General features: G+C 44.0%; 1 protein-coding gene across 1 annotated transcript in view; it reads left to right on the forward strand.

Annotated features, from left to right (window-relative positions):
• Nucleotides 1-10147: 10147 nt before the first annotated feature.
• LOC109639965 (exostosin-1) overlaps nucleotides 10148-24375 on the forward strand; it is a 135262-nt gene continuing 121034 nt past the window's right edge. The window contains exons 1-3 of the mRNA XM_069514578.1: nucleotides 10148-10998; nucleotides 12130-12654; nucleotides 14005-14756. Coding sequence (XP_069370679.1) covers nucleotides 12382-12654; nucleotides 14005-14756 — 1025 coding nt within the window. The 5' untranslated portion in view covers nucleotides 10148-10998; nucleotides 12130-12381. The remainder of the gene's footprint in view (nucleotides 10999-12129; nucleotides 12655-14004; nucleotides 14757-24375) is intronic.

Raw genomic sequence — 24375 nt, forward strand, 5'->3', positions numbered from 1 at the left:
CCAGACTTTGTTTTTTTGGATCTGCACCAAATTGCACAAACTCATAAATATCAGGCCCAATAAACATATAGATTTTTTTTCACAAAGTTCCATAAATCATTCTCTGAGAAATTAATAAAAATGTTGTAAACGTCCCACGTTAAAGAAAATGTAAAAACCTGGCCCCCCTGGTCTGTATCACAATCTCACATACATCAATCTTCAGGAGGTTCCTGGTTTACGTTAAATGTTCGAACCCGAGACTCCATATTCCAAATCTCCCAAATAGATCATCTGATAAACATTTCCTCCAGGTTCCTCCTGTTGTACTTGATATATCTGGATATATCCACTAGAATTTGAAATAAAGTTCTGTGGTTTTGAACAATGTAGTGATGAAGAACAAGATAATAAAAATAAAAACAATAAAAAGAAGTGTTAATTATACCAGAATCTCATATTTACGCTCCCTGGAAACGCTGATAAATACAAGCATGCACTCAGATTTTCTAAAAAACACAGAATGTGTGTTTACACTTATATACGTGTTTCCAGGGTTCCAAACTTCCCTATGGTGACCTTTTCTCTCTTTTCCTTCTGTTTCTGGGCCTGATGTGTGTGTGTGTGTGTGTGTGTGTGTGTGACGGCGAGTGATTAATACCCCAGGAGATCGTGTGACATTTGATTTGGCGTGGCGTGGCTGGGGAGGCGCTTACTCAGCACCGGCGTAAATCCACCTCGCTGATGGAGTGAAGGGCTCGATGAAAAACACCAGTGACCCTGACGACGGAGCCAAAATGGAAAGCCTGATGCTGAAGACGTAAAATGCAAATTCAGTTAATTTCAAGATGTGCAATGTTTTTTTTTAACGATGTGCGTGAGGGACAAATAACCTGCAGTTCTTGGCTTGAACATTATTAATAAAATATGCACATTTGCAAAATGTAGTTTAAGCATAAATAAAACAACATTTCCATCGTGACCTTGGAAACGGCAGCAGATAAAAGTGAATCAATCCTGGGATTTATTTAAAAACACAGAACGACAACGACAGCAAGTAAATGGACCTTGAGGAGAGATTGCACTTTGCTCACACTTGATTTGTTGATGCATCCCATTAAGACACACATGTTTTTACGGTGTTTTATTTCCAGTTTGTGTGTCACGTGTAACGCTCCTCACCACGCGTGGAATCGATGAACATGGCAGCTCCCATATCTGGAATCATTTGTTTGAGATAGACCCGTGATTGGTCGGGCGTGCGTATCGACGGGACCTTGATACTCCATCCCCCCCAAACCCTCGTTTCGAATGTGCAAGACGTCGTCCGGGATATTTTAGCTTCATTTCTGAAAAGTGGGAGGAAGTGGAGCCTCCATCTTTATTTACAGTCGATGAAGAACTGTCCACGAATATGTTTCCGCTCTCCGATCCAACCAGGCCGACGCTGCAGCTGTGATGGCGACCAGGCGTCCTGTGCCTCAAACACTTGAGAGTCAGCAGAGAGCCTCCTCCTTCTCCTCCTCCTTCCTCCTCCTTCCTCCTCCTCCTCCTCCTCAGTCCTTCAGCGTCCGCCAGCCGCAGCGGCCTCTGTGTCACTTTGTTGTGATTTATTCATAGCTGCACCACAGAGAGAAAGATCAATAGTTTCTGACAGAAAAATGAATTACTGTCAGGCCACTGTGGGGACGAGGAAAGAGAGAAGTTCACCGTGAGTTCAGAGGAGATGTGAAAGTTGAGGAGGCCTGTGCCAGAAGTCTGCCGCTCGCTTCATCTAAAGCAACTTAAACACTCACATTATCAGCTTTAATTACGGCGGCCTGCCAGCGGTAATATGTCACGTTACGTTTCTGTTACACCTTGAAAATTGGCTGCTGGCATCCAACTTACTTTGAAGCGCTTGTTTCCTTCCGGGCTCGGTGTAAACTGCTGCTGATAACGGGGATTAAAGAGCGATTTATTTTGCATTTGCATTCTTGGCTCGCGAGTTTGCAAATGTCAGCAAACGGGACGAGCAGCTAACGGCGGTGGACTGAGGCCGCTGGCGGGCGAACGTGACAGCGAACAAAGCTGCTGGCATCGTGCAGCGTTCCAGTACTTGAAATTTGTCTTTCACACATTTGTCCAATTAACAGTCATGGAGTCACAACAGGCCAAAAGTCAATGCTCATTATCGGTATACGTTCAGTGACAACTTCGAAGGAGCTGCCTCACGTGGCATCATCCATTTCCCAAGATCTCTGCAATGGTGAGATCAGTATATGAGTACAGGTGGAGTAGTGGTGAGAAAAGTACTCAGGAGTACTCAAATCTTAATGCAACAGTGTAGAAATACTCACAATTGTGCATTCTGTGTGTAAGTCTGTCCCGATTCTGCGTAGTTCATGTTCACGACATTCAAATATGATCTGTTCATGCAGGTGTTGCTCCATAAAGAACCCGGTGTGTTCACTGCTCTTATATTTTTGATGCTGCTCGTTCTTCATGCTGGGAATTCATTGCAAAAATAAGACAGAGAATGAAAAACCACTTAGTGACAATTTGACGATAAAAGCTCCAACATCTTCAGCGTCCTGGCGTCCACTGTTTGACTTGTAGGTAAGATGATTTGAAATTTTCCTGACCAGTGGTTTCTCCTTCACTCATGCATTCACCGAAACGTTTGAGGTGTTTTTCTGACTCGACTGCAGCAGCAGCACATCCTCCTCATCCTCCTTTTCACTCCATTTCCTCCGATGCACTGAAGATAAATCAGGTGCCATGAGTCAACTGATGTGTGGGGAAATAAATGGGCCATTTGCTGAACAAATTCATTTTTCCAGTAAAGTACACTGACTGCTGCCTTCTCCTTCTCCTTCTCCTTCTTCTTCTACGGCTGCAGCTCGAGGTTTGTCACTTCATCCTCCCTCTGTCTCCACTTTACCCTGACGAAAGTCTGTTCTGCGATTGGACGAGAGCAGGCGCCAACGCACATCAACACGTCTGTGCTCTGTCAGGCCTCGTCTGCCAGAGGCCCCGGTGAACAGGTGTGTTCTGCTAACAAACTAGCGGGAGAACCGACTCTGCTTTTATTGTGTTCTCTCTATTATCCATCTCCCTCTCTCTTGCTTTTCTGTTCCCTCTGTTCGCTCCTCGCCAAACAAGCTCCGTCAAATTCCGTTTGAGTTAAAAAAGGTTGAACCGGCAGGAAATCAGAGGCGACGCAGATGAAGCCACAGAGGAAAAAAGAAAGACTGCAAGAGATGTAATTCACACCGTGTGATTAGATTAAACGTTTGCATCCATCACTGTCGACGCCTTTTGTCTTTTCTCCCCCCCCCCCCCCTTGATGGGATGGTTTGTCGGTTGCGCCACGATGATCAACACTGAAATGTGGAGCCTGGGGGGGGGGGGGGGGGGGGGGGGGGGGCTTTGGGCCTGTTGGACGTCTTTCTTGCTTTCTGCTGTAATTTGATTGCTAAGATGCTGCGTGGCAGAAATCCAGTGAGAATGTGGCTGGAAATATTAAATCACGGTGAAGATTTAGAGCCTTGGACCAACAAAAACATCTATAAAATACTGGAGGGGACAGAGAGAAGTAAAGTGATCCAGTAAAGTATTATGAAATACTTTATGCTTCGTTGCCACTTTGAGGATAAGTGATAAGATAAGATGGGATCTACCTTTATTGATCCTCAGTGGAAGAAATGTGCAAATGACACAGCAGCTCCAGAAAGTAGCAGCACAAGGAGAAATATAGTTGGAATAAAAATACAAATAGAAAAAGAAATGCCGTACACAATAAAGTCGAAATGATGCAATATATGCACAAGGTTGTTCGGGATCAAAGTTGTGTTATTGTGCATTTACATTCTTGTTGTGAAATGTTGACCGATGATACAGAAGTTTTCCTACAAAAATAAGAAAACGATATAATATATAAACTAATACATGAAAACTTAACAGGACCCTGGGGGCCTGCAGCAAATAATAAGGAGGCTTCACAGATAAACAAGACGGATATTATTAGAACAAGTGTTTCATTATTTACCACAAAGCGTCTGGCGGCTACATGGAAATGATAAAACAAACGATTAAAGCGATTACAACATTAAAGCTGCAAATCAGCAGCATTAGAGTGCGAGAGAAATAAACTGAATTAAACACAATATTCACAAATTCACTGCATGTAAACTCACTTAATTTGAAATGTAAGTGGAGTGGATGTTGTGTCAGGTTATTGAAGATAATCACACATTACAGTCAAACATCAATGTCACCGTGTCTTCCTGAACGCCTGCTTGCTCCTCAAACGGATTAGCTTCTAAATTATCCCTCTTCACGGACTCACTCGAAAATGTATGAGAACGTCATTCATTCGGCTCCGCATAAATATTTTAGTCCGGTTAGTCACTGAGGCACAGCTCCGACTGTAAATCAAAACTTGCCCACGAGTATTTGCACTGTACGTATGTATTGCGCGTGAGTGTTTGCGAGCGGGCTTTTAAAACAGAATATTAAAACATTAAAGTTGACAGGAAGACAGAGTGCGCGGCGCCGGGGCGCTGTGGATAATTGAAATGCCAAAATCCTCAAGATGGCGGCTTCATTTTTAACTTGAATTTACAGCTTCCATCACAAGCCATTAATGCTGGAAATACTTTATGAGGGAGCCGCGAGGGAATTTATTTATCTGAGCGAATAAACCAGTCATCTGGAAGTTGACAGAAACAAGGTCTCGCTTGCCTTTAAGACGCTCGTCACCACGGGAGGAAAAGAGGCAGCGCGGGACGGCGTGGATTCATCTCACCTGCAACGTTAATGCCTTTAATTCTGCTTCACATGACACTTTCTCATGGGGATAGAGCACGAGCCTTGGAACTCCACTTTTCTTCAGAGTGCACGAATCCAAGTGGAAAATGGACCAATGTTGTAAAAATGATCAATGTGGGAGAAAATGCTGTGCGACTGTATTTGAGAAAGAAGAAACTCAGACAGAGTCAGTGTGAATGTCACGTGCTCACACTGGTTGGGCAGCGGTTTACTGGCCATTGGAAGAACTGGGACAAATCGCAGTGGGCATCAGGGTTGGATCATCAAAACAAATCTTCTTTGTGTGCAGGTCGTCGAACCACCAAGCTGCAGGTTGGTGGTTCGATCCCCTCGCTCAGGTGTCCTTGCACGAGACCAATTTATTGACCCTGACAGCGATTTGATGTGCACAGTTTGCACGTGGCAGCGCTGCATGTGTGTCACTACAAATATAATAAAAGCAAAAAGAAGTATTTTAAAAAGTTCTGATTGTAAAGATACTGATACAGATAAATACGACAAGATAACATGAATGTTTCACGGTGCATTACGTGGTCGAACAGGGAATACTGTTTCTTGATGACCTTGTGTATCTGATGTTTAATTATCTTCATGGCAGTAGAACCTTATCTTGGACACTGTAGTCTGATGATACAAGTGTCTGCATCAACATTCTGAAACGTTGAGGATCACGGAAGTTTGAAGAGAGAGAGAGAGAAAGAAAGTGAAGCAAACAGAAAAACTAATCAACGAGACAAACTAAAGGACATCACAGAGAAAGTAATGAGAGCGAGTCTCACACGCGCTGCTCGTCTTCTCTCCTGATCAATATCTGACGTTCCTGCTCAGTTTATTTTCATTTTTCTCAGCGAACACAACAGACACACTCTTATCACCTCTGTGAGTTATATGGTCTCCACAGAGAGCGGTGGGAAAAAAGGTCGATGGAATGAATCCCCCCCAGCGACTCTTCGGTCTGTCACACGTCACCTTGTTCCAGTGGTCGAATAGGATTCCCCCTTTATTCCAAAGAACATAATAAGAATTTCAATTTGAGATAAGCTGCGAGCAGAGCAGCCGACAGGACTTAAAGATGATATTCAATCCAGTCAGGTGAGATTACAGCTCCAGATCTCTGCTGCTGGGAAGCATTCGCTTCAACAAACAAACTTAAGTAATCCTGCGAGTTTGTCAGTTTTTGAAGTTTTTCAGTGTAAAGAAAGTGTTTGAAAACTCATCAAAGCACCAACGCAGTGGTTCATAAACTTTTTAATGCCGTGGCGCCCTCTCACTGGGAGTTTAACACCGTCCACAGCTGTTATAAGAATTTATTTTATGTGCGTTTCGCTGACGCAACAAATAATATTGAAATTAAACAATAAAACCTGTGTTTAGTGAAGTATATGATCAGTCTCGCAGCAGATTAGCAGCTAAAACATGAACTTTAAATATATCAAATAAAAAAGAACTGCGCTCTACATTAAAATCAGTTTCTTTCAAATTGTTATTTCACTTTATCTCATGAGACATATATATATATATATATATTTTACACAGCAATGAAGCTTATCTCAGCTTCTCAACCTGAAATGTAGAACTGTGGAAACACGCAGGGACTGCAGCGTCGCGCGACGGTGGTCGGTTGTTTCTCATCAAACTTGAGCATGTGGTGCGGTTACCATGACAACAGCCCCATCCTCGCCTGTCGAGGCCGTCGTGACATCAGAGGGCGTCACAGTTCGGGCACAGGAGGTCTCGACGTCCTGGACATCAGAAGAAGAAGTGGAAGAAGAGAATGATCAGAGGGGGTCAGAGGTCATCGACGACTTCTTCTGCATGAACACACACACACACACACACACACACGCACATACACACACACACACACACACACACACACACACAGCCAGTGAGCGTGGTGTTAACATGAAAAATCAATTTGCGCTGCAGATGCATCGAGGTGCTGCTGCATTCACCTCTCGGCTCTTGTGAAACTGTCGGATGATTTTCGGCTGAGCTCTGAAGAAAGGAAAGATTTTTTTTTGTCTGTCACGACTTCTGCAGGGAATCTTAAAACTGACACTTGTCTCATATCAGAGAAAACATGAGTTCGCTCCATTTGAGTTTCCCCTGGTTGTTTTTTTTCATGTCCTGTGTTGTGTGAAAGTCAAAACACTGAACTTTTTCCATTTTAATAAATTCATAATCAACGTCCTGTCACAAGTTACAAAAAAATCTTTCATCAAAAAATATGAAAAAGTATTGATATTTCAGAAACCACCCTGTTTGTCTTGGTGTCTCTGCAGACACCAGTGTTCACGTACGTTTTGTCATCCTTTGTTAAGATTGTCACCGCTGCAGCGACGTGTTGCCTCGCTGCCGTCTCCAGGACGTGGGACTCTGTGACAGGATGTAATTACGCTGTCTATTTGTCTCTGTCTGTCTGTATCCATAACTACTAGAGTCTGGAAAAGTAATGGACAGAAACTCCGTGAAGTGTGCACAGTGCGCGTATCTACACCATTACTGTCAACAGTCTTCACTCTGAGCGTTTTTAGGAACTCTGCTGCACATTGGTCGACGGAAGGAGGGGAACGAGGTTCAACGGAGGCGCTGCTTGTTGTTTCAGTGGCTTTTCCTCCAAAGTTTTTGGTGGAGAAGAAGAGAAGACAAACCGTGCACTTTGTGGTCCACTGAGAGGCCGATGCTTTTCTATGGTCTACCCCAAAAAACGCAATTAATCATCTACAGTTAGTTGAGAACTCATTTTCATTTTGATTTATTTATAATTTATTGTTTTATTTAGCTATATAAATTCCATTGAATGAGTTTTGGGGGTGAAACAGTTAATAAAAGCTTCAGTTCAACACAGACGACGACGTTTCGCCTCTTGGATAAAAACAAACGTGAGTGTTTTATTTTCAGAAACACGTTCGCAGAAAGTGACGGCAGTGAAGCCAAACTACTTCCAACAGAGCTCAGCCTCAAAGAACCACAGAGACTCCAAATGAGGCTCAGGCTGCTGAGGGCCGGGGCAGCGTCCTGGTGTAAAAGGTCTCACTGTTCCGCCGAGGGCATCGAAACTTTCATCTCGGCACTTCAGATCGTAGCTGGATTCACCTGGGCTCAGAGACGCAGCGAAGATCCGATCAACGCGACCTCGACACGTCAGGCAGGAGGACAAAGACATAATCAATGTCCTATTTCTGTCCCCATCGTTATTTTTATTGTTTCAGGTTGATTTTACGACTGAAATCTAAACCTTGTCATCTTAATGACCAGTCACAGATGAGTCGATAAAAGTGTTGATATACTCGTCTGAGTCACCTTTAGTTAATCCCTCAGAGCGTTGAGCTTAAAGAACTGGGAGTGGTTGACTCTGCGTTTCCCCAACTTTTATGCATGTTAAAAAAAAGGATGTTAAAATATATATATCATACAATTACAGCTAAATGCAAAGGAAATGTCTTAACTCAAATCCCCCCCATGACATGGAGGAACATGGTTCAGCCCAATCAGCTGCCTGCAGTATGTAAGACTCCTCCCCCCTCTGCCGAGACTTTTGTTGAACCAGGAAGTGACCTCCCCTCGTGACCTCAGGTAACACAAAGAAACGCAGCACTGATTTACTTTAGTATTAAGGACAAACAAATACAGAGGACAAGAAACAAAGTTGAATCACTTGAAGTTGTTATACTGCAAATTAAATTAAATTGGGTTATAAGTGAGAAAAATGTGTCGAGGTGACATTTAGCAACACTGTGAACTTGGTGAATAATCTTCCACGGGATCGACAGCATGTTTAATTCTCCCTGCGTGGCAGAGATGAGATCTGATGAGATCTATGACTGTAATCCAGTAATTCAAGCGCGGCACGTAATCTGAATTCAGAATAATTTAAGAGCCGGATCACCGTCTCCTCTGAGGAGCTGGAACAGGAGATAAGACCTCAGTGAGGTTAAGCCTCTGGATTGATGGTGAAAATTGAGGACCTGAAGCGACGGACTGAGACATAGAGACGGATCAGAGTTGTCTCCCTCTCTCTCTCCGCCACTCAAGACCTTTTCAGATTTATCTTCTCCTAATCGCCCATGGGGCCGAATCGTCTCAGACTTATCACAGGAACGGGTATTTAGAAATAAAACTTCAGATCCTGGTGTGCAGGTTGTGATCTGCTGCAGATCTTTCTCACAGGCACTAAAATAAATCCAGAACCTTTATTGGTTCACGATTCATCAACTCTGATAAAGTGGAGGATTCATTCTGCTGTTTGTTTGTAAGCCTAGGGATATTTTGGCGACCAGTCCAGGGTGGACAGGAATTGACTCAACCCCCCATGAGCCTTGTGGAATAAGCTGTAAAGATAAATCAGTGTCTGAAAAAATTCACTTACTACGACTACGTGTACTGTGAAATCACGGTTTAGTTTAAAAGTGGAAGTTATTTGTATTCACCCTGAAAAGCTGAGCTGGAGCTACTTCTGTCTCAGTGTTGGCTGCAACATGGGCCACAAGATGGCGCTGTGTGCTGCCCGATGTGCCTTTAAGTGGACTCACAACATCTGCAGCCTCCCTCTGTTTATTTATGAGACAGTGACATCTATTTAAATCACGGTCAGATTCATTTTATTCGCTCGGTGGCATCCATCCAGATAAGTGGAACATGAACGGAGACGGAGATCTGTGGGCCAGACGGTGAAAGTTAATTTATTGGGCCAAATATTCGACTCATTAAGAGATTTAATGAGACGAGGCTTAATTAAAAGTTCATGTAAGCTTCTGAAAAGTCAGTTCTAAAGTCTCTTAAACGACATTTTGCAACCGAATCATGGGAACCTGAAGTGGAGTCACCAATGACGTGAAGATCACCAGGTTCTCTGTGATTCATTGAGCTCAAACAAAACATCAAATCCTCTCGATGGACAGAACTTTAGTGGAGGAAAGTGGACGTAAGGATTCAGGCCTTGAACAAAGCTTCCACATCGACACTGCAGAACAAAGATGTTGTGTAATTATAACGATTAGATAAAACGAAATACATCAAAATGATTAGATTCTGTGACACACTGCTGCTCTATTCATGGCGTCCTTACTTCTGCAAATGTGATTCATGCCTGCCTGTGTTTTTGCAAATCACAGTTTGAGATCATTTGTTGCGTATAAGCTGAAAAGTGCAGATTTCTAAGTGGAGCTTGGTTTTCGCATTGGAATCAGTGAGGACGTGGAGGCAGTGTTGTGATCCTGAACGCTCCTCTGGGACTTTTTCCTCTCAGTGTTTTTTTTTTTTTTTTTTTGTGCTTCTTTGAGCTGGACACAAGTCACAGACCGAGGGATGCTGGATTGTGGCGATCTCCCACGTTACCTGAGCCGAATGACGCCCCATGCGTGCGCGCTGATCGCCTCCAGTGTGTAGCAGCCTGATGCTGATGATGCCGTCTGGTGTATCAGCGCTGTGATGCTGATGCTGCTGGATGCAGCTGGATGCTGATGCTGCTGCTGCTGCTGCTGCTGCTGCACGGTGGCGCAGCCCAGATCCAACTGAGGGGTTTGAGGATGGAGACGTGGAGACAGCGGGTGTGTTAGTAGCTCGCAGCCGGGGTGGAATAACCCACCGGAGCCTCAGCGCGCACCCGTGATGTGGATCTGCTCCGTCCCCGCGTCCCTACGTTGATGAACCCGGCTGCTTCGCACTCATCGGACCGAGAAGTCGGGATTTCACTCTCGCTTGGATCAGCGTCTCCTCAACTTACCTGAGGTGATGGCTCCTGCTTCTTACCGCCTATGAGCCGCTGAGGATTTAAACACCAAACTTTGGATTCCCCCTCTCTGGATGTATGCGCAGCTGTAGATTTGGAGATGCACGCGCCTGGGTTGACGCTCCTTCTGGATGGATGCTGTCAGTGTTGCCGCGGCTGTTCCGGCACCTGAATTCGCCCAGTGGACACCTGATCCCCGCGAGCCTCCCTCACGCGTAAACCCCTCCTGGTCCTCGGTGCATGTGGAAAGTTTGCGGGACGCGCTGGAGGATGAAGGCAGCGCAGCCGGTGTGGCTCAGTGGAAGTCTCCTGCACGTGGTTTAAACAGATCTTCATAGAAATCCGCGGATGCGTTTGTGGAACAACTTGGAGAATGCTTTTCCAAACTGTGAGTGATTCCTGCTCGGGCTGGAGGGAAGAGCAGCGGACACCACGATCCCTTCCCGGGAAAACAGGTGTTCCCGCGGGAACAGGTAAAGACGAAACTCCACCATCATGTCACCGTGAATATACAAAGAGATAAATACATGAGAAAACAAATAATTGTACATACAAGCTGCACACTCTATTTAGATTTAAAGCTGCATCTCATCCAACACGTTGTTACTTGTGACTTCAGCAACAAACGTGTATCTTAGTCTGGACCAGACTTCTGTGTTTTCTACTTTAGTGTACATTATATTGCACTTTTCAGAAACACATCAGTGCTGAATTGGCAAACTTAATATCTACTCTGTGAATGTAATGAATAAGGTTCCATGTAAGTAATTCTTCCATAACGAGTGAATTCTTGTAAATATGCAATCATGTTGAATGAGGTAAATAGCTGTCAACATATAATATGTCTGTGATTGACATTAGTAGATTAGATGATGATAAATAAGATTAAATTAAATCAAATTGAATTATTGAGCATTTAAAAAACGTCACTGACTCGGGCAACGACTGATGATTTGCAAAATGCAGGACATCATGATTTTAGCGGAGCCTCAACCTTTATCTGTTTTATCGGCTTCATTTGAAAACTAATGATATTTACCAGAGGAGGAGAGTTGGGAGGTAAAAGCTGCCCATGCTGGTTGTTGGTTTTCCAGCAGTTTAGAGCTGCAGCTTAACATGTTCCTCTCATTAACACTGTTAACCTGCACACTGTAAATGCATTGAATGGAACGTTAACAGCACTGTTGAGCTGCACAGCTGATGCTGAATCATCATTCATAGAGTTCTGTGAATTTGTTGCAGGAGATGAATAATCTGTATAAGAAAACGGATTTGTCATTAATAGAGATTACAGCCCAGACAACAGTAAATTATATCGAGTAATTACAGAGATTCATTGAGATGAATTTCGGTGCTTGTCTGCTCAGTGCGTTTAAATCATTTTGATTCACCGACTTATGATGATTCACAAGAAGTTCTGATGGGACGTCATTAATAAAACTGGAGATGGAGTGTATATTCCAACAATGAAGATCAAACCTGACAGGACTCAGCTTTCATCAGCATCATAATACAATGATTTAACTTTGGTTTTCTATTGGTATTAAGTTTTCCTTGTTTTGAAAATGCTGACTAACTTACTGTTAATTTCTTTCTTCTTTTAGTGACTCCAGATCCCAAAATGCCGAGCTGTGGATAGAGAGTCCGCCCTGTGGGTCGAGCTGACCTGTGGCTACCTCCCTGCTCCCCTCCTCCTCCTCCTCATCTCCTCCTTTTTTTCCTCCTTTCATTAATTAACCCTTATCCTCACCTCCTGCTCCTCTTGTTCCTCCCTCCTGTCCTCTCTCCTCCCCTCATCCTCTTCACCTCTGCCCCTGAACCCACCAACTCCTCCTCTTCCTCCCCCCGCAGCACACATGCAGGCCAAGAAGCGGTACCTGCTCGTGTCTGTGGGGGCCGGTCTTCTCTTCCTCGTCTACCTGTGGGGTCTGCAAATCGGGGAGTTCCAGCAGCAGCCGTACCAATACCGCCAGTTACCCCAGGACCCGCAGTACCACCAGTATCAGCAGGAGTACTTCCACCAGACCCAGGACGTGTACCAGCCCCAGAGGAGTCCGTCCAGACCCCCCAGGCACTGGCCGGAGTCGACGGAGCTGCTGGAACCGTACCTGGAGGGGGGAGAGCAGGAGGTAGACTGGATCAGCTTAGAGGAAAACAAACTATCACCAGCTTCGTTAGCTGAAAACAAAAAACTCCTTCAAAAAAGTCCTTCATTCACATTCACAGAAACATTTACTCATCAAATATGAGTGTATGATGCGCCGGGGCCCTTTTGTTAGTGTTATTTTAAATCATCAAAGACGAATATACATTTTCATTCTAAACGAAAGCTCTATTAAATCATTTCTGGTGGGTTCACAGATGAATGATGAGTTTGTTTAGATTCAAAGCTCGAAGGAACAAGATGAGATGATTAAACAAATTTAACTTTATTTCCCCTGTTCTTTTGTTCTTTGGATTTTCATTTGAGTCTGCAGCAAATTGCTCATGACTCATAAATATCAGTCCCTTAAACAAGTCTGATCTTTTTCATTGAGATGAATTAACTCTGAGAAATCAAAGAAAATCTTGCAACGTTAAAGAAAGTGGAAAAAAAAAACACACATCCCACATCTTTCCACTGAATTAATCTCGCTTACAACCAAACAAACGAACAGGAAAACTTAGTGAAAGACTTAGAAGATAAGTTTCTGAAAGACAAATACAGACGAGGACATGGTTAAGAAATTAACAGAATTATAAAACAGAATCCTGAGTTAAGAGTAAGGTGACACTTTTAATTAGATTTAAAATGATCGATGGTGCATTGGAGACTGTTTCCGAGCTTGTGGGCAGAGACAAAGAAAGATCAGTCTTCTTTGATGCAACAATTGTATTGTAAAGTGTAGAAATACATCATAAATACAGTATATTAACAACAGGAACGTGTACTAATTTGATTGGAAACCCTGTGTTGCAGTGAAAATTGAAAGTTGAGAACAATCCTGCAGTTTCTGCTAAAAGCCTTGTTGGATTCATTCAGTGGATTCTCTCATGATTTGTATGTAAAGAGACTGGGGACATTTGGAATGAAATAAAGATGCAACGAAGGGTCCCCAGGGTCAGGATTTGAACGCCTCAACCATTAAGCTGCGTCGCCGCCTGAGCACCACCACACGAGCCATGACACGGAGCCGCGAGTTGAAATTGCCTCGTTTTAAACGGGAAGGTGTAACAGAGTATCACTGCTTTAGAGGAATCAAATGCAATCTCCATTCGTCTCCTCGTCTGGGAGGGTTAGCAGAAGTGCTGCAGCTCAGTCGTGTGACAAATCAATGAAACCCAGAGACGCAGAGAAGCAATTCACAGCTGAAGTATAGTACGAGTGTTTCGTGATGAACTGCTCAGTTCATTTGTGTTTTGGACAAAGTTAAGATGAGCGATGACACTAGATGTAACGTTCCTGTATTTGGGATGGTGATGACTTTGTGTGTTTACAGGAGGACAGCCCTCAGCTTCATCACCAGCACACCTCCCCTCGGGAACGACGGGCCATCCGCGACAACATCTACAAGAACAAGCGCTGCCGCATGGAAACCTGCTTCGACTTTGCTCGCTGCCAGTCGGGCTTCAGGGTTTACGTCTACCCTCCGCAGAGAGGGGACGAGATCTCCGAGACCTACCAGAAGATCCTGGCGTCCGTGGAAGAGTCTCGCTTCCACACCACGGACCCTCAGCGGGCCTGCCTCTTCATTCTGGCCGTGGACACACTGGACAGGGACCAGCTCTCTGCTCAGTACGTGCAGAATGTCAGGTCCCGCATCCAGAGCCTGCCGACGTGGAACGATGGCAGGAACCACCTCATTTTCAACCTCTACTCCGGCACCTGGCCGGACTACACAGAGGATCTGGGCTTCGAGGTGGGCCAGGCCATGTTGGCCAAGGCCAGCGCTGACGTGGTCAACTTCCGACCAAACTTTGATATCTCCATCCCTCTGTTCTCCAAGGATCACCACCTTAAGGGAGGGGGGATAGGTTATCTGACTCTCAACGAGGCGCCACCTTCCAGGAAATACCTGCTGGTTTTCAAAGGGAAGCGGTACCTCACTGGCATTGGGTCTGAGACCAGGAACGCTCTGTATCACATCCACAACGGGGAAGATATTATTCTGCTGACCACGTGCAAACACGGCAAAGACTGGGAGAAGCACAAGGACTCTCGCTGTGACAGAGATAATGAAGAATACTCAAAGTAAGTTTTCATCTCTTTTTCACCGTCTCTGCTGGTTCTGGGCTCGCGTTTATTTCAATTTGAGCATCGGGAGATATTGGTTTCTCAAGTTTTATGAAATCACATAACTCCTGTGAAGAAAAACCTGTGATTCTCTGACATTTCTATCCTATTTTGTCGCTGCAGAATTGCTTGTCACTGCTTCTCTGTCCTGCACAGAGGGCAGAGGGCCTTGGATTTACCCGACACGTTGCAGTTAACTTATTATCAGGTCTTATTTGCTGTTGGTTATTTCAAATGCAGCGTGTTTGTGCATCATTATAGCTCAGCTGCAGTGCTTCCTGTGTGTGTGTGTGTTATTGTTTAATGGCTGAAATCGTCTCGTCTTTATTTGAGCTAAAACAGCTTCGGTACATATTTCACAGTTGTCAGGGGAGTTGGGCTTCGCTGTTGCTGTGCTCCAGAGACAAAATGCTCTAAACATGCAAGTGTGTGTGTGTGAGAGAGAGAGAGAGAGAAAGGGAAGAAGAGGTGGAGGGGAGGCATCAACTGTCGAGAAAAAAGGAAAGCTCAGCAGTTGGTCGATAGAAAAGTGATCTGAGCTGAGAAAAGTTCGGCTTTTCAAAATTTTAGCAGCAGCCGACAGCTGAAAGTCTGGAAAACCGTTACACGAGGAGCGAGACGTGAACAACATTGCCAACTTCTCTCACGTTTTCCCAGATGTGTTGACCCGAGTGAAATCTGTTGCATATTTTAGGTTTAGAAAGAATAAAAAGCTGTGGATCCAGAAACCTGCAAATGATCGTGCACCACAGACGGTGTGAATAAAGATGGATGGCAGGGCAGCTCCCCCCACCCTGCAGCACGTTAAATAAAAACAATTTCCAAGAGGAGTTCTGTCATTTTTAGTTCTAAGTTTAATTTGACCCGATGATTGATCGCGTTTTTTTAAAAGCAGGTTACTTTGGCTTCACCTCTGGATCTTAGTCGTCCATCTTTATTCATGTACAGTCTATGGTCCAGTCCTTAAAGCTCAACTGTTTCCTTCCTGAGGTCAGATTAATGGAGGTGATCAGCAGGGTTGATCGTGATATTTTCTTTTTCCCTCCCTGACGTTGGGACATGCTGTTCTGATTAACTCCTGTACGTGTGATGGATGGTGATTGAATGTGACTCATTGATTATTGCCACTCGCTGACTATAGAGTGCCACACATCAACACTTACAGGTTGTCATCTCTTGATTAACTTGGGAAGTTCTCTGCTCATTTTTTTTTACCCCTTCCGGTTAATTTGATATTTTCTGTAAAATTATAATAAGTAATAATTTCCTCTGACGTGAGAAGCAGCACTGAAGGAGTCTCGGATATAAAACTCTGCGAGAAACCCTTCAGTCGGTGGCTGCAAATTATTTACAACCAGGTTCGAGGGAATGGGACTTTATTAAAATGTATTTTAATGTGGTTAAATCATTTTCGTTCACTTAAAATGTGGAGCTATGCACATAACGGATCATATTTCCCCTTTTGCTCATCTGATGTGACGTTAACGGCCTCAAGTTAAAGCTAAAAGACAGAAATCAACCTTTCTTAAATCTGCAATATGCAACGTCCTGTGATTTAAAAAAAACAAAAGGAAACGCTGAATGGTTTTTTTTTCGCAATCAACTTTACAGTGACGCGTTTGTCTTGAATGGCAAACTGTGAATGAACCAGATGTTTCCATTCAGAAATGTGTCTGTGTTGAGCAGCTTTTGTCTTTTAGTTTCATTTAGGTGAAACGATTCATCTATAAACTGTGTTATTTTGCAGAATCTGCTGTTTAAAAGACAAAGGGTTAAAGTGCTTCAGAGTCTTTTGTCTGCCTCAGTCTGCAGTTTCTGATATCCAATACCAAAATCAAGGAGCTCATTCTTACAGCGGAACTGAGTTTATCGCTCCGTAGTGCTTTAATTTCTCATTTCTCTTCCTTCTCTCATCCCCGTTTGTCATTGATTCAATGAGTTTATTTAACAGCTTATTTCAAGGACACGGCGGAACGCAGCAGTTCAGAAACACAGAGGTTTAAAAACTCTGAACTGAGCCGTTTCCCAGCTCCTGTTTGTTTTTTACTCATAGGAGGCTTTAACCAAAAAACGCCGAACGGGGCGACCTCATGTGTTGTCGAAGAAACTTGAATAAGGAGATCCATGCTTGAAAAAGGAAATAATGATCAGGTCATCAGGTGTTAAAATTGAGGAACCAGAGTTACGGAGATGCTCTTCGTAACAGTTTCAAGGTCAAACTTGTCCAAGGTCACAGGAAACCGAGGGTCGGAAATGAGGATCACATATTCTCACAGTTGGATTTGAGGGGGAAACATTTGTCAGAATATTATTTAAGTAAACAAAGTGTTTTTAATTTAACGTAGGCGTTGTTAAGCATCTTACCAAGCACTGGTCATTGACGTTGAAAAGAATCTGCTGCATCTGACCGAAGGAACAAGCCTCGTGCTTTTATACCCACGAGCACAGAGGTGTGTTCCTGAGAGCCTCTCTGACTCATCTTCATCTGTGAACTCACGCGGCTCCACGATCTTTTGAATCTGGAGTTTGTGGCTGAAAAGGCCTCTCGCCCGTTTGCAGCTGCCTGTTCTGGTGTTTTACACACGGCACATCGATACAGACATCACCCAGTGTGGTGCATGGGTGGGGGGGGGTGTCCCTGCTGCGAGGCTCCCTGATGGGAACAGAAACCAACAAGGATGTTGAAGCCTCTGGGAGGTCGATAATTGCCCTCCAATTGAATTAAGCTGTGAATGAAGGGGGTAGATAGAGATCTCACCTCCCACTGAGTGGCGCTGGATGGAACTGTTTTACTGTACATAGATAACAGCTCGCTAAACCAATTAGAGTCTCGCTGTACAGAAGCGTCTCCCCGAAGAATGTTTGATATCGCAGGGCTCCGTTTACACAGTTTAAGATGATTCATTCAGATCGCCGCCGCATCTTTCAAGATTTCTTTCATGGTCAATGCAGAGAAGAGGGAAGAAGACAGAGGAATGTGGATGAGAGGAGTCTGACTGTAAATCCATAAACATTTCCCTCCATCGCGTCTCCTCCGCTCATTGATGTCGTCTCTTTGTTCGTCTCTCTGTAGGACCTTGAAGTTATTTTAGCTCTTTACTCTTTCCCTCCTTCAGCTCTGCTTATCGACCACGTGGCAAGAAATGAAACATGGCCATTGACTTGTTTACACACAGACAGTTGAGGCATATAAGACAAATTTCAGTATCTTTCCATTTTTGTACGAACAAACGAACAAAAACTGAACATAGCGTAGAGAGTTATATTCTCTACTCTCATCTCTGTTTTGGTCTCCACCACATTCCGATCACATCTTCTTTGGAATCAGCCGTCAGACGAAGCTTGTGGCTGCTTTGTCACGTCCCTCCAGTGGTTAAATGATCTTCATTGTTGGACCCTGAAATCGGTCGTAGTGTTGCTAAGTTGTCGTTATGATCTGCACCTATTAGCGACTTGTCCTTCCAGCCCGTCCCAACAGAAAACCTCTTACACCTTCACCCCTGCCCTCAACGTCCATTCATCGTTCCTCAACATCCAATACATCAATTTCCATTAGAACCTTTAAATTGCATATTGCTCTGCGACTTTTGCACATAACAGTTTTCAACTATGTCCTCAATTTAGCTCATTGACCTGAAGACTGTGACCTTGTCTTTGTGACCTCTACCTATGTACATTCATTAGATAAACATGTTTTATTGTGTTCTACTTCCCTTGGGGATTTAAGGGGATTCTCTTCACTTGTTTTCTTCCTGGCATGAGACGTAATGTAAATATTTGACAGCTAATCTCCAATCAATCAATCAATCAATCAGTTCTTATTTTTTATAGCCCACATCCACAAATGTGCTTCTACCTCCAACCTTGACTGGAATTGTTTTTTTCAGGTTGCCGCAGAAGCTGTCGCACCCACATGCATAGTGAGGGCAGCAGAAAACATAAAGAAAATTTAGGAGTGGACCTTAAATAAAATGCTTTGTCTGACAGCTAAACTAATAGAATCACAAAAAAATATATATACACACACCAGCAGCAGCTGTGTTGCGTTGTGTCATTTATTATATACAATAATACACAACCTGCGTGCACCGTGCAGACATCAGGTTTCTGGGATGAGGCTATAATACAATCCCTGCTTTTCTGGAGCATTGGCGTGTTTCAGTGCTGGGAAATAGGACAGCGGTGAATTCCGACACACTGAGGTGCGTCAGCGCTGCTGTTATATATGGAGAGGATATAATGTACAACACAAACACGTCTCTGATCGTGATGGGCAGATATCTCGACACCCCAGAGCGACCTTGTCTTCCTCCAACGCACATGTTTACATCACATAAAGACATTGAATTAATAAGTTATAATTCTGCTTCCTCCGAGCAGAGTTTCTAATTTGACGCGTCCCAGTAAAAACACACAGATGGAAACACAGCTGCTGTCACATCTGTGAGTGTTTGGCAGCTGCAGAATTCAATATGTATGACAGAGGGAAAGGGTCTGAGTGTTAATTCAAACGTCAGCTGTGGTCATATGTGTGGCAGGCGCTGTGTGTGTAGTAGAGGAAGTCGTGTGTGTGTGTGTGTGTGTGTGTTCTTTTTTTAGTCATTTCTTCCCGGCCTTGTTGTGAGATGTTCTATTAAAGCACATCAAAAGTCAATGTCCTCTTTCCTTGTTGGCGCTTATCTCCCTCACTCTACTTCCCCCTCACTTCACCTTCCACCTCTCCCTTTTCTTTCTCCTCATCCTCTCCTCTTTCCCTTCCTCTCGCTCTTCCTCTTTTCTTCACCTGCTCTCTCGCCTGCCGAGCCGAACTAAACTGTGGAAAAGGTTTTACTGCTGTCTCAGTGCATCTCTGATGCAAGTCATGATGAAGAGCGCCATGAGGAATAATAACAACGGAGGCTGCCGGTTTCCAGGAGCCAGAATCAGGACTTTTCAAAGAACTTTGATGTGTGGCCGACTCGAGCACCTAATTAAAGAAACAAAAAGCCGCCTGTGCCAGCCTGTTTGTAAGAATGCACATGTGCACAGGAAGAAAAGGAAGTTAAATATTGCATCAGTGCATATTTTTGTGATGTTGCAACCATACTGCATTGATGTTGAGTGAAATCCTGCATATCTGCATCAAACACAAGGAGCGATTAAGACTTGTTTCTGTTTCTCTATCGAGTTTAATGTCCATCGATTTACACAATTTATTTCCAGCGCTTTTTATAGGCCTGTAAGAAATATTAGTGTCTTATATATCTTGAGTGTTGTTGGTTGCATTACTCCAGAGTTCACTTCTCTCTTGAATAGTTTATTTAACATTTTTTCTTCTTATGCAACAGTGCCGAGCTGCAGGAAGCTGAAAAGAATGAGTTGCAAACTCACAGTTCCCCTTCGGCCACACCTGGAAAAACAATATAAAAGTTATTGGGAATTATAAATAACAATCATGACGTGTTTTATATGCTGATGAAAATAATAACTCTGGACAAACGATACCCGTGGAGTGTGTGAGTGAGTGATTCTTTAAGAGCACCTGCAGATTCCTCACAGCAGAAGACGGCATCAATACATCGAAGGTTTCTCTCAAGGCTGGTTGGAGGGTAAAAAGAGTCTCTATTGATCAGGTCTGACTTTACCACTGAGGCCATTCAGCAGATGAATCGAGGTTAATGGTTGTTCTCGGTGTGTGAAAGCCAAACACGATTGGCATTAAGTGCGACGAGGCCTTGGCATCTGTTTGAGCTGACCCTCTGTCGGTCTTAATGGGAAAAAGAAGCAAATGTATCAGCGGCGAAAACAGCAAACGGACACACCGGCTGATCTTCAACATTTGTCCCATTGATTAAATTAACTTTTTGTGTTTAGAATAAATCAAAGTGTAGATTTGATCAATCCCAAACCTGCATTTAAGGTTGAATCTATTATTTAACACTAAACTGTGTGAACCCGCTCATCTGAGTTTTGCAAATTTAACTTTGAAGCCGTTTCAGCTGTTTCAACCCCTGAAACTCCAAAATGTGTTTTGTGGACACAAACACTCGTCATACTATCCATTCAACATTTGAATTAAACTGCAGTATTTCTCCTAACTGTAACCCAGGGAGCTTTGGTTTCCTGAATCATCCGTCTAAGCGGCACAGCCGAGGGATGGAGTTTGTTTAGTTGCCATGGAGCCATGCGTGGTCCAGCTTTTCATTCTCGTGAGAACTTTAAGGACCTCTCCTCCTCCTAAGTTTGCAAACAAGCTGGAAAACAACAAGTCTTTGCTCCTGAGGCCTTTTCTTTAACTCGATGTTTTTACTCTGCACATCCGAATAAAAACTCACTTTTTGAATCTCTCCTCCCAGAGAAGTGGTGAGCGTCCATTCCTCACCACAGTCGTAACGATGCACAGTGTAAGAACGATCCCTCTGTCGGGGGGGGAAACATTGCGTGGCGCTGCACCGTCTGTCTGAAGGTGGTCGTTTTCTGCAGCCGTACGAGGTGTTGCTCGCCGCTTTGCTCAGCCGCACGTCCCTCTCTCTCTCCCTGAATACCTAGACAATGGTCCGAAACACAATTCGACTCAATCATCTTCTCCCCCCTTCTCCTCCGCTGTCTCATTTCCGCCTCTCTTCCCACCTCACTCTCATCTCTTTGTTGTCTTTTTCTCGCTGCCTCCCTTCCTCCCACTCCCCTCTCTCCGTCTGTTAGTCAAGAACTGATGATCGGTTGAGTCGAGGTAAAGGTGCGCGGGTCGTTCCAGGATGTTTTCGCCATCCATCCTGAGCGAGGACAGAATTAGAGAGGCGGCTGAAGTAGTGTCACCGTGTGGCAGGATGGATTGCAGTGTGAATCCATCACGCTTCACGCAAACCGCTCTTTAGTTCGGACAAGTGAGAGAAAGACGGAGATGGAGACGGGGAAGTGTTGTTCCTGTGTGACTTTTCATTTGCTACGTGTCAACATGTACATTTGTCTCTGTAGTTGAGAGAAATGGTCCGAAAAGCGGAGGGCTGGTCATTTTCTTTGCTTCGGAGCTTCTCAAACATTTGCAGCCACGAGATCCTCAAACAAATGGTTTGTGTCGTTATATCTTTTGTTAGTTGTAGTTGCCTTCATCAAAGAGGACAGGATTTGGTATTTGAATGCAAAAACTACCAGCTGGATTAACACTTGAAGGGTGTGGTATGGGTCGGTGAAGTATTAATACGAGGATCTTGGTTGAGGATCCAGTTAAATATGTTTTTTTTTTTTCATGTTCTATGCAGCGTTTCCTACAAAATTCATTCTATTTATAGGCTGCGTGTGTGTGAACGCATGATTCTTCTTCCACAGGAATATTTGAGCAGTGCAACCTTTTGTTCTTGCAGCAGTTTGTTCTCAATCAGAAGCTGCTGACAACAAAATTAACCACAATTAAAACAATAAAAGTTTTATGATCTTATAGAAAAAAAACCTGCTGCTCTGCACACACACACACACACACAGACACAGACACACACACAGACACAGGCAACATGGCATCTGCTTGATTAGAAATAAGGTATCTAATAAATCAGGAGAATCTGAGCGACACATGCAGCCGTTTTCTTGCTGAATCTTAAAAAACGCGCATGAATACAAAGTGTGTGTAAAAACACACACATATGGAAGCTTGCGATGGAGGGAGGCGACTGTTTAATAGTTTCAGTATCGCTCCCCTCTCTCCATAACTCTGTCAGCAGGGATTTACAGCTCATTGGCTCTCATTATGAAAATGAAGTCCTCTGGCTATTCTCGGCCTGTGGACTTCTGCAGTGTCATGGTTTAGAGACGGAGGGAGACGCAGCTCCACAGAGGTGGAGACGACCACGGCTGGCAGAAGTTTCTGCACAATATTATATATATATATATTACTACTTTCTTTCTGTCTTTCCAGCTCCATTTTTCTCTTCCTCTGCTTGTTTCCTCTCCCCTCCCCACATCTTCTTACATTTCATCCATCCACCTCTGTTTTCATCATTTCATCTCCTGTCTTTTCCAACCCCGTCCCTCTCTCTTTTTCCTCACTCTCTACTCTCGTTTACTCACCCGCTCACTAGTTTCTTTTCTCCCTCATTTCTTCCTCACATCTCCGTCTCTCTCTCTCTCTCTGACACACTGTGAGGTTCGGTGTCGGTCCTGTAGCGCGACAGTGGGTTGAAAACAGATCGTTTTAAGGATGGGATCAGAAACAGAAACAGGAGTGTGTGTGTGTGTGTGTCTGTCTGTCTGTGTGTGTGTGTGTGTGTGTGTGTGTGTGTGTGTGTGTGTGTGTGTGTGTGTGTGTGTGTGTGTCTGTCTGTGTCTACTTGACGCCTGTTAGTTCATCCTCACATGCTGAGATGTGCTGGAGGGCAGAGCTGCCTCAACACACACAGTCATTAGCACAGAGCAGAAACAGCCTCGGGGTTGGCGAGGTGAAAATGGTGCGAGGCCTTTCGGCTCCTGACAGCTGAGTTTGTAACGCAGCGTTTCTCCGTCTGGTCTTTTCAGTGTGATTCAAGTTCTGTGGATTTTTGAAATATTGTTGTTTAAATACCTGTCGTCTCACGTTTAAATACACAGACCCTGCTCTGTGTTACGTGTAAGAAACCTACAGAATCTGCAAGTTCATCATTTCAAGTGACACCTTGAACGTCCTCATGTTATTTTCACATTGTCCTACTGAAGTTACAATCCCTCTGTCCGTCCCTCTGTCCGTCCCTCTGTCCGTACATCCATGTCCCGGCTGACATTGGGTGAGGGGTCAAATATGAATCTTATTTTCTAACAGGATGTTGACGTTGGGCCTCGATTGAGCGTTTGACCCTGATCCCGATCTGAAGCCTTTAAAATTCAATATCTGTCAATACAGGTCAGACTGACCCTGATACCAGTCCTAACGACCAGCTTACGTCATCTGTACCTACTAACAGTTATAGTTTAAAACCACGATATTTATTCACATTATCCGTTACGACAGGGAGGGAAAACAGTGGGTTAAAGCCTGGAGAGGTAAAAAATAAAGAAAACAACAGAAAAGTATTGATAAATGTACAGAACATTTACTCATTATTTGGCAAAAAGATTTATTTGACATTTTGCGTTTCCCTTTGTCCCGTTCCCGAATCATAAAAGTTAAGTCGCCCCACCCCCGTCGGTGGTCGCGCTGCTGTGTTGGCACATCTAACCTGTTCAAGTAATTGAATTGTGTTATTTTTAATGGAGCCATATGTTGTTCCTGCTGACTGTGGCAACACATCACACACTAACTGCTGCTGCTGCTGTTTGACACCTTGTCAAGATTTCCTCTGGATATTTTGTGTCGGTGGCTAATTCGCACACTGGAGCTCAACTTTTATGTCCCTCTCACTTCTCTCCCTCTCGTTTCTGTCTCCAGCTTTTCTCCTCGTTCAAAGAAAAGAAATGAATAAAGACAGAGAGTGAAGACGTCAGATATTCTACAACAGCAGAAAATAACTGCGGGATATGAAAGATGTTTGCAGCTCACTGAGAGCACAACTGAGAAATGAGACTAATGAGCAGTGTGTCACCTTACATTCTCCTTCGTGTTGTAATATCAATAATCGATTTGTTTATAGGACTC

The sequence above is a fragment of the Paralichthys olivaceus genome, chromosome 19 (assembly GCF_024713975.1).
Source record: "Paralichthys olivaceus isolate ysfri-2021 chromosome 19, ASM2471397v2, whole genome shotgun sequence".
Classification (NCBI taxonomy): Eukaryota; Metazoa; Chordata; class Actinopteri; order Pleuronectiformes; family Paralichthyidae; genus Paralichthys; species Paralichthys olivaceus.